We start from the raw sequence: 9718 nt of genomic DNA, 5'->3' as shown, positions 1-9718 counted from the left end.
ACTGGGATACTCAATCCCAAAGCCCCCAGCTTGGATCCGCGCCATAGGAGCCGTGTTTACGCTCTCCCTCTCCAATTTCCTTTGGTGCCTGTCTATCCATGGAAGCCATATCCAGCCCCTGGCCCTGCGCTCATGGACAGTAAAGCACATTCCAGCAATGTCAAAGGATGATGGAGCCCTCAGCTTGCCAAAGACACTGTCAAAGGCACATTCCACAGCCCAAATCCTCTCTTTAGCTGTCAATCAGCTCTTGCCCTTTGCTCTCCTAACCCTTATACAGCAGGCAATTCCTCCCCGCTCCATAGTGTCCTAAGGGATGGCACTTGCTTCACAACATTTTCCCACCCTGGCTTGGACAAGGGGGTTTGGAAAAGCTGAGGAATTCTAGCCGGTGAAAACAAGGAAGCTTCAAAATGTCCCCTTCAAACACATCAAGGGCATTGGTAGAGAAACCGCTGGGAATTCTAGGGAGCAGCTTTGAGGGGGCTTCCTAAGCTATTTTAAGGCATTTCCTCTCCCTTTCAGCTTATTTCCCAGAGGGAATGCTGCTTGGAGCATTCCCCCCCCCCCCCCCCCCTTAATTGTGAGTAAAAGTGGATAAGGAGAGTGGCCAGAGCCTTGTCCCGGTGTTCCTGCCCAGATGGCCAGGAATGCTGCCTTAGGCACTGGGAATAACTGGGTTTGAAAGCTTCAGGGTTGGGTTGAGGGAGAAACCAGGCCCCGGGTGACTCACTGGGAGCTGGCGCTGCTGCCCGGGTCATGGAGCAGGAACTGGGTGGCACAACAGCAGCCCTAATTCCTGGAAACTGCCCCGATTCCTACCACCCATCCGAATCCCAGTCAGGAGAAAAGCCTGGTGCGGATAAAAGCCTTTATTTAGTGGTTATTCCCTGGTTTAGGTTATCGGGAGCCACTACTCCTCTCCTGGCACATTGTCCTTTATCCCGACTAGCGCCAGCCCTGAGTTCCCGGGATACACAGTGGGTCCATGCTGGAGCTGCAGCCTCTCCATGGAGTTTTTTCCATGTTTTTCACCATATATGGCTGCTTCCAGCAAATTCCAGGCAGGGAGGAGGGAAAGAGCGGGTCAGGAAGAGATTCACAATGGGACAGAGTGTGCTGGTCGGGAACCGGGCTGGAAAAGGCATTTCCTCTGGCGAGGTTGTTTGTGCATAGGGAACATGATGGATAAATCCCACACTGATTCCACTGGAAAACAAGTGGCTCCAGGGCTTGGGTGGCTCCTGGGAAGCCACCGTTTGTCCCATGCCCTTGGCTTTAGATGAGCTTTAAGGTCCCTTCCAACCCATATCATTCCATGACTCTGAATACAGGGGTGCACAGGGCTTTGTGGCACACGGATCACGGATCAAGATCCCCTTTTCCCCCTGTTGAACGGGGAGAATTCCTCTCAAAATTCCCAGCTTCCCAGCTCCCATCTGCACAGAAGCAGATGGCTCTGCTGTGGTGGGATGTGGTCACTTCTCTTGCAGCAGTGCTGTAACAGAGGAAGGGGAAAACCGGAGTCTGTGACGAGAGCCTGAACCAAGCCATAAACAAGGAGGAATTTGAAGGCAGAGCGTGGAAAGTCTCGTGTCCATCATCTGTTCCAGGCTCTGCTTAAGCTCTTTCCTCCCGCTGGGAGAGTGTGACCTCTCCTGGGCTCCATCGGCCAAACCTGCCCCTACTGAGAGAGCAAATCCAGCCCCTCTCTTGGCCAAACCAGTCCATGGGGTCCCCTTTGCCTTTGGTGATCTGAAGGGAGGGGAAAGCAGCATAAAGCAAAACGTTTCCTGAGATTCCGTCCCTGCTTCATCCATTTGTCCCTTGGAAGATGCTGTAAAGAGCAAAGAAATGGGGGAGTTTCCTTCCTTTTTAGCACCCAAAGCTACTCCGAGGGTCCCAGTGTGTGAATGGGAGCAAGGGGACCCCCACCGGAGATGCTCACCCCCATCAGATGGAGATGATGTAGAGAACCAGGTTGGGTGGCTAAAACTGGAGTGTGGGCACCCCCTCATGGACCTCCTTCACCCCCATTGATCCCACCAGCAACCAGGCCGGGATGGAACCGTCCTGGGAGCGTTCAGTGGTGGTTTGGGGTGAAGATGTCCCACTCCCCCAAAGCCCTTCCTCATCCTGTGGGTTGTGTGGACATCTAGAGGCCCGGCCGGGAATGACACAGGAGGGATTCTCCATCCACCCTTGCGGGATACACAGACAAGACTCGGGATATGGGTGTATTTGGCCTGCCCTGTCCTAGGCACCATGGTCAAATAAAGCTGGTTTCAATTTGGCTGCCCTGAGCCGATCTCTTGTGTTTTGTGGATGCTCCGTGTGTATCTGTTGAGCATTAAGCTTTACTTTGTACATCTATAAGGAGGAAATGGCTGTAAGAGGCTCAAAACTACATGGATCTCCACAGGCCCAAAGGCCACTGGCAGCTTATCTCCATTTCATTTCCTTACTGCCTTTTGAGATGGTTTTCCCATACCAACTGAGGAGGAATGTGAGGAAACGTCCCACATGTCAGCCACTGTCCCCATCCCTGTTCCCTGCTGGTGACACTGCTCAATGTGTGTGATGGTCAGAGCAGTTTATGACCCATAGAAGCAGCAGGTTTGGCTGCTACACCTCGTGCTCTGGCACATCTCTCCTTACTAGAAGTTGGAGTGAGATGGGATCAAAGTGGAGCAGATTGTCCCAGGCTTCTCACCCCTTCCTGAAAGACCTGTTGGCAACCACCCCCCAGGGCAGGCAGAGCCTGGGTTGGATCCACACTGGGAATTCCCTTGCTCCAACAGCCCAGGTTGGGCATGTGGATGCAGAATAGCCCAAAGTGGGCTCGTTGTGGAAGATGCCGCTGTGCTGCTCGTGTCTGTTTTAGCAGGTGACATAAGCTGGGACATGGAAGGGCTCGATCCTAGCCTACTGACGTCAATGGAAATGCTCCTGTTGACATCAGCGGCGCTGGGATCCGCGCCTACATTCCGCTCCTTTAGTTCAGGCTGCAATCTGCCAGGGCTGGAAAGGTCCCTCTTGTGCTCATGAGGCTGAGAAAGGTCTTCTGCAGAGGTGGAGGATGCACAGGACAGAACAGGCACCATCCCCTTCAATGCTGTGCATGTTCCTCCCATGCTCCTGGACCTGCAGCTTGGGTTTAAGCATCTGTGACCCATGTGAGGTGGCCTTGTGATGTGTTGTGGGTCCCCAATACTTGCTCCAAGCACAATCAGAGCTTCAGCCCTCAGCGTGGTCTATTTTAGGGTCTCTTCCAGCTCTTCCATAGAGTGCTGACCAAAGTTGTCTCTTCAAGGAGCATCTGGATGATGCTCCTAGTTGTATCGTTTAGTGTTAGGAAGCCCTATGAGGAGCAGGGAGTTGGACTTGATGGTCCTTAGGGGGTCCTTCTAGCAAGATCAGAGAATCATGGAATCAACCAGGGTGGAAAAGAGCTTCAAGATTATCAAGTCCAACCGTTCCCCACCGCTAAGCCATGGCACTGAGGGCCTCATCTACACGGTTTGGAAACACTTCCAGGGGTGGTGACTCCACCATTCCCTGGGAAGCCTGTTCCAATGCCTGAGCACTCTTTGGGTGGATAAGCTCTTTCCAGAATCCATCTAACCCTCCCCTGGTGCAGCTTGAGGCCATTTCCTCTTGTCCCCAGCAGAGACCAGCCCCCTCCTGGCTCCATCCTCCTGTCAAGCAGTTGTAGAGAGTGATAAGGTTCCCCCTGAGCCTTCCCTTCTCCAGGTCCTCATCTCTCCATTAGGAGAGCCTCCCTTTCCCTAGGACACTCCTGTTGATCGGCTCCATTGGCCCAAACCTAAAGGATCATCATATCCTACATCATCAAATGCGTCCCTGTGGTGTGACCAGGACATTGTGTAGCATCACTGGGTGCTGTTACAGACCCTTCACCCTGGAAGTGTTGCACCTTTTATGACCAGACCAAGTGAATCCTGGTTCTCTAAGGAGCTCCAGCACTATCAAAGCTGGGTTTTATCCCTAGGGAGTACATTGCTCCCATGGGAACGTGCTGGAGCAGAGCTGCAGGGCTGGTTGGTGTCCTCTCCTCATTCAGTACATGTATATATAGAGCTCGAGTGGCTCCAGAGCTAAAAGAAGCAGTGGGTGGAAGGCGAGGTATTAATATCTTCACCTGCTGCTGCCCAGCAAAGGAATAAAGAGACAGATGACAGGAAATGGGGGCTTCAAAAATAGACACTTTAATGTCAAAACCTTGGGGATTAGTGAGCACCAAGCAAGAGATGGAGCAACATTCCCACTCGTCCCCATGTGGAGGAGGGAAGATGCTGAGGGATCTATGACATGATCCCGTATTGACTCTTTGTGCCCCCTGCAGAAGAACCAGGGGATGAACAGACCCAAAGCACTGAGCAAGGGCACTGCAGATGGGAAATGGGAGCTGGAAAACCAGCCCTAGAGCCTGGCATATCCATTCCTGCGTCCCTTTCATCCCCCTCTGACTTCTCTGCCTCCAAAAGGCTTTGCCAGGTTCTTCTGTTGGCTCCAAGTTCTTTAATGGGAGGAGAAGAAGTCTTTGCATGTGGTAAAGATTTCTTATTGTATAGAGCTCTTAATACCTCTTCCATGTATTAATCATCTATTTGAGCCTCCCCTCTGAATTTATCTGCCTGTTGATAAAGTTCCAGGTCTTCATTATTAATCCTCTTTTGCAAGTGAACCCCATGGTCTGGGTTGGATTGAGACGGTGACAGGGAATCTCAAGGGAGAGGGACACTAAGAGGTGTTTTTCCTTCCTGGAACTCAGTGCTGGTCCAAAGTCCAGGACTGGCTGTATCAAGTGCCAAGGCAAGAAGGGGAAATAGCAAATGGCCTGAAATGTCAGAGACCTGATATCCTGTAGCTCCCAGCTCTGGAAACCAGCATGTTGCTGATCCCAGAAGAGGAGGATACAGCCTAAAATGGTTGATTTCCAGCTCCAGAATCTCAACACTCCACTAACCCACTTATTGCCTTACTCTGCTGCAGCATCACTTTGGGAGCAGCTGATAAAGGGGCCCAGATCCACCAAACAACATGTTTTGACTGCTTAAAACTGGGCTTTGAGCCTGTTACTCCTGGATTTGTTGGTTTCCTGAGTCTGCTGTAGTAACACTGGAGAAGTGCAAGTCTATAGGAAGGCTTTGAGGGGCAGAGAGGTTTTCACCCTCTTCTTCTTTGCTACGGCTGCAATGCCCTCAGTAGGAAAAGGAACCCAGCAGCAGAACATGGTGATCTGCCTTCAGGAGAGGAACCAGGTTCAGTCGGTGCAAGGACAACGGGTGTGACCGGTGTCTCACTCCAAAGGTCTCTGATTCCTTCTTGCCACGGAGACACTTGATCTGAGGTATCTCCACCTGCAAGGCATGGGTCTGGAGCCAGCACGTGTTACCCCTATGGGCCGGCTGGTAGAAGGGCTGGAGGTGTCCCCTGAGTTCTGCACACCACCACCCGCAGCTAAAAGTGCAACAGAACAACCCAAAGACCAGAGGTGAGGAGGAGGACGAGAAAGGAAGACGAAGACACACGCGAGCAGCCTGCTCCAGCCTGGAAGATGTGCAGCTTCTCCGCGTTGGGAAGGAAGACTCTGGCGTCCTCCAGGGCTCCATGAGCCGCCATGGTGAAGTTGGCATCGCCAGAGGTCACCACATCGAACACACATGACTGGAAATAGACGTCCTCCACGGGCAGCATCTCCTTGCACAGGGCTCGCGCCACATCGGCTGCCACCGGTCCCCGGCAGCACTCGGAGCGGGAGATGCGCTGGCTGCGGGGACAGCCGGTGACGCAGAGCTGCAGGTCCTGCTCCTCCGTGAAGGCTCGCGCCACCTCCTCGGCTGCCCGGATGGAGAAGGAGAGCTGGCGGCCGGCCTGGCGCACCGCGATGGTGGTGCCGATGTATTCCGCACGGATCTCCACGTGCCGCCCAGCGCTGCGCTCCCGGATGGCCAGGCTGCTCCCGCCCGGCCTCTCACCGCCATTCACTGAGCCGTCCTCAAAGGCAGCAGGGAGGTTGCCTATCTCAGCCTGATAGACCTTCTGGTCGATGCACTCCTTCATGTTCTTGAATATGATGGTGAGCTGCAAGAGAGCGCATCACAAGGAGGTTGATCTCACTGATCACAGCCCCATCCCTCACCCAGCTTTCCCTCATTGCCACAGTCCCTTGGGGAAAACAGCACTCACAGAATCACAGCATGAATTAATTGGGTTGGGATGGAAGGGAGCTTAAAGCTCATCCAGTTCCATGGGCAGGGACACCTTCCACTAGAGCAGGTTGCTCCAAGCCCCTGTGTCCAACCTGGCCTTGAACACTGTCAGGGATGGGGCAGCCACAGCTCCTCTGGGCCCCCTGTTTCAATGTTTCCTGCTTTCCTAAACTCATAGGATGCTTTGGGTTGGAAGGGACCTTAAAGCTCATCCAGTTCTGTGGGGAATATCCCCTCAAGGACCTTCATCCCACTCCCACTCCTTCCTGCAGACCCTCACTGCTGCTCCCATGTGGGTTTACCTGCCCTCCAGCCACTTTAGGGGGTGTAGGAGCACCCTAAACCCTTCCTGCATCCCCACAGCGTTACCTTGCTGGTGACCGTCGCATTGGACCCCTTGGCCACCGGTGAGCTGGTTGCTTGCACAAACAGGTACTCATTGTCCAGGAGAGGCCAGGAGCCTTCCACCCGGCAAGTGTGGAAGTCATCATGGAACGTGCGGATGTGGGGGTCCCCGAAGGCAGCGCAGTGCTGGTAGCTGGGCGCTTGGCCGTGCTTGTAGACAAAGCTCTTCTCATAGTCGCACATAGCAAGAGGCTCCAAGCCCTGATGGTTGGGAGCTGGGGGCCGGGGCCGGGGCGGGGATGTGGGACCTTCTTTGGAGCAGTTGTTGTGGATCATGAGGTCCTCGATGCCGTGCACAGCGGAGTGATAGGCCAGGTCCCCGCGGCACGTGCGCGCCGTCCTGCGGGTGCAACGCGAGTAGGAGCGCAGAGCATCGCAGTAGCCGGCGCTGCGGTCGGCGCCGCGCAGGTTCAGCGTGGCAGCCACGTACTCCGAGTTGCAGCGCAGGATCTTGCACTGGGAAGACACTGGAAAATATGGGATGCAGTAGAAAGGTGGGAAAGGGCAACCCCTTCCCCTCCCACCATCTCGTGGTGGAGGCGCTTCCATATGTCCCTGTTGTAACTAACCCTGTGGCCTGTTTGAATGATGCCTGGGAATGAATCCCTGTTTTCCTGCTGCAGAACCGGCAGAGGGAAGTCATTGGGATGCTCTGAATCCAGTTGGATGGTACCTGGGGCACGAGCGCGGCCAAGTGCCAGCGCACGAGTTGTGCCTGTGGCCCCGGGACGTGGCTCCGAGCGGGATTCTTCACCCTGGGGCTTGCCAGGGGACAAACGGGAATGTCTGAGATGGGAAAACCCCTTCTTCCCATTTCAGCTTTGGCCGGGATGCATGGTTGCATCAAGTGAGCTGCTCAACTGCACTGGGGACATCCTGCCCCTCACACGTGCTGCCTCCGTGCTGCGGAAGGCAGTGCCACGTACCACAGCTCCAGGAGAGCTGAGGAGCTCATCCCAGTCAGGGATCATTCAAGAACAGCTGCCCTATCCATAGGGGAATGCAAGCTGGGCAGGGCAAGGTGGTGGGATGCAGGTCAGCTCACCCACAGCACAGCCCCTGGGATGCAGGAAGGAAAGCAAGGGATGGATATGGCTGGTGCTTTTCACTAGGAGACCTTGGCATGTGGCTGCTCCCTGGTTTATCTTGGGAGATAATAGAGGGAAAAGAGAAAGCACGTCTGCAGGAGAGCAGGGGGATGCTCTGTGGAGGATACCCTGGTAGGGGTGGGGGATGCTGGTGGGGATGCTTCCCTCTGGGCACTTGGATCCTGCCCGAGCTGGCTGCAATGAGAGCACCTTCCACTTGCTCCAGTCACCTCCCAGTTACCTCCCTGACGCTCCTGTGGGTACCTGTGGCTCTGCACATGCAATTCCTTACCATGCCTGCAGAAGAGGAGGAGGAAAAGCGCTCGGAGGAAGAAGCCAGGGTGCTCCCATCGCCCTGGACTCTTACTGCATGCAGATTTCCCCATTCCAATCCATGCAGAGCCCGGGGCGTGCTCACCCTCTGCCTTGCGTCCCCTTCATTTAGCACAGCCCCTGGAAGCAAAGGGGACGTGGGATGTGATGGGAGCTGCTGCAGGTACCGAAATCCCCCTGGATTTGGGGTTGTGACTGCTTCCGAGCCCTGCAGCTCCCATCCTGCATCCCGAGGCAACGTGTCAAGGTTACAGCTTCCATGGAAAGGATCCGTGAGCTCCAGGGATGTTGCAGCAGGGATGTGAAGAGCTGGTGAGTGCGGAGAGGACCCAAATGTTGTCAGATGCAGCATGGGCTGCATCAGGCCTGGTGCTGTCCCCACCAAAATGAGGGTTTGGAGAATGGAGACAAGAGTGGGAAAGCCAAATTCATGGAATCCTGGAATAGTTTGGGTTGAAGGGACCTTAAAGCTCATCCAGTTCCAACTGCTTGCCATGGAAATCAATATTGTTTTATCTTTTCCTCCCCCTTAGCTTGTGTGAGATGAGCCTCTCACATCACATCTGTGGGGATGGACCCTGGTACCCCAGGCAGCCCAAGGAGCACATCCTAATGGCACTGCAACTGCTCCTGAGCGTAAGCCACAACTGGGGCAGGGAGAAGAGCTGGAATTCTCATCCTGCTCCCCAAAAAGGGGGAAATCTCAGTCCCAGCAGCTCCATTTGGCACCTTCCAGCTCCCTTTGCTGCTGCCACTGGTTGTGGCGGCTGGCAGAGGGACAGAGCCATCCCTGCCAGCTGGATCCATGGCTTGTGGGGCAGATATCCAGAGGGAGAACACGCTTCAGTCCCACTGGCGATGCTGTGACAGCGAGGACAAAGCTGTGCTGGAAGGGGACAGGGGACAGTGGGGACATGGGGACATGAGAGCCAAACATCGTGGTGGATGGAGAGGTACAAGCAGACACTGACTGTGTGCTCCAATCCTCCTCTAGTGCCTGGTCCTTGTGTCCCACCGTGTCTGACCCTATTCATCTTGGAACTCACAGGATCTGGTGTCTCCTCAAAAGGGGGTGACACAGAGGGGACCTGTCCCTGGTGCTTTGCAGATAGATAAAGGGCTGGTTAATGTGTAGCAGAGAAACACGGCTCTGGCCAGGCCCTGCCATGGGTCTCTCTTTAGGATGCCCCATCCCAATGGAGCTGGAGAGGGGTGGCAGCAGCAGTTGGAGATGCTCTGGAAGCACAATGGCGTGCTGACATGAGGGGAGGAGGATGATTCCCGCTGTGCCGGGCAGGGCTCCCTCGGTTTGGAGCCATGTGGGACCTGGAGCACCCCTGGGTGCCAAACCCAACATCCCACTCCTCCTTCCCCCATCCCTGTCCCACTCACCTGCATCAACCTGCTCTGGAGACAACTCAGCTTCCAGCGGCACACACGGGCTTGTCCTCGTCACCCAGCTCTACCCCAAGTGGCAGCCAGATTAATCCATGGGGAAAGGCCACCCTCAGTCCCGGGCAGCTCCATGGCCTTGGATCCGGCTAAAGCCCACGGTGCTGGTGTGGGAAGCGCGGGTGGGAGTGCGGGAAGGAGCTCCCAGAGCAGGGCACGGCTCTCCCGGCTCTTCCCTCCGGAGCCACCTTTGCTCTGTCCCTG

The 9718-nt window shown here is 55.1% G+C and overlaps 1 protein-coding gene across 1 annotated transcript; it reads right to left on the bottom strand.

Moving 5' to 3' along the window:
* Positions 1-4206: 4206 nt before the first annotated feature.
* Positions 4207-9718, bottom strand: HJV (hemojuvelin BMP co-receptor). Its single transcript, XM_030473999.1, has 4 exons — positions 9455-9718; positions 8022-8182; positions 6606-7108; positions 4207-6108 (listed from the first exon to the last, which is right to left on the bottom strand). The coding sequence occupies exons 2-4, from the start codon at positions 8113-8115 to the stop codon at positions 5485-5487; spliced, it is 1221 nt and encodes a 406-aa protein (XP_030329859.1). The 5' UTR covers positions 8116-8182; positions 9455-9718; the 3' UTR covers positions 4207-5484.

The sequence above is a fragment of the Strigops habroptila genome, chromosome 22 (genome assembly GCF_004027225.2).
Source record: "Strigops habroptila isolate Jane chromosome 22, bStrHab1.2.pri, whole genome shotgun sequence".
In the NCBI taxonomy this organism is placed as follows: domain Eukaryota; kingdom Metazoa; phylum Chordata; class Aves; order Psittaciformes; family Psittacidae; genus Strigops; species Strigops habroptila.
This window is presented reverse-complemented; position numbering and strand designations above follow the sequence as displayed.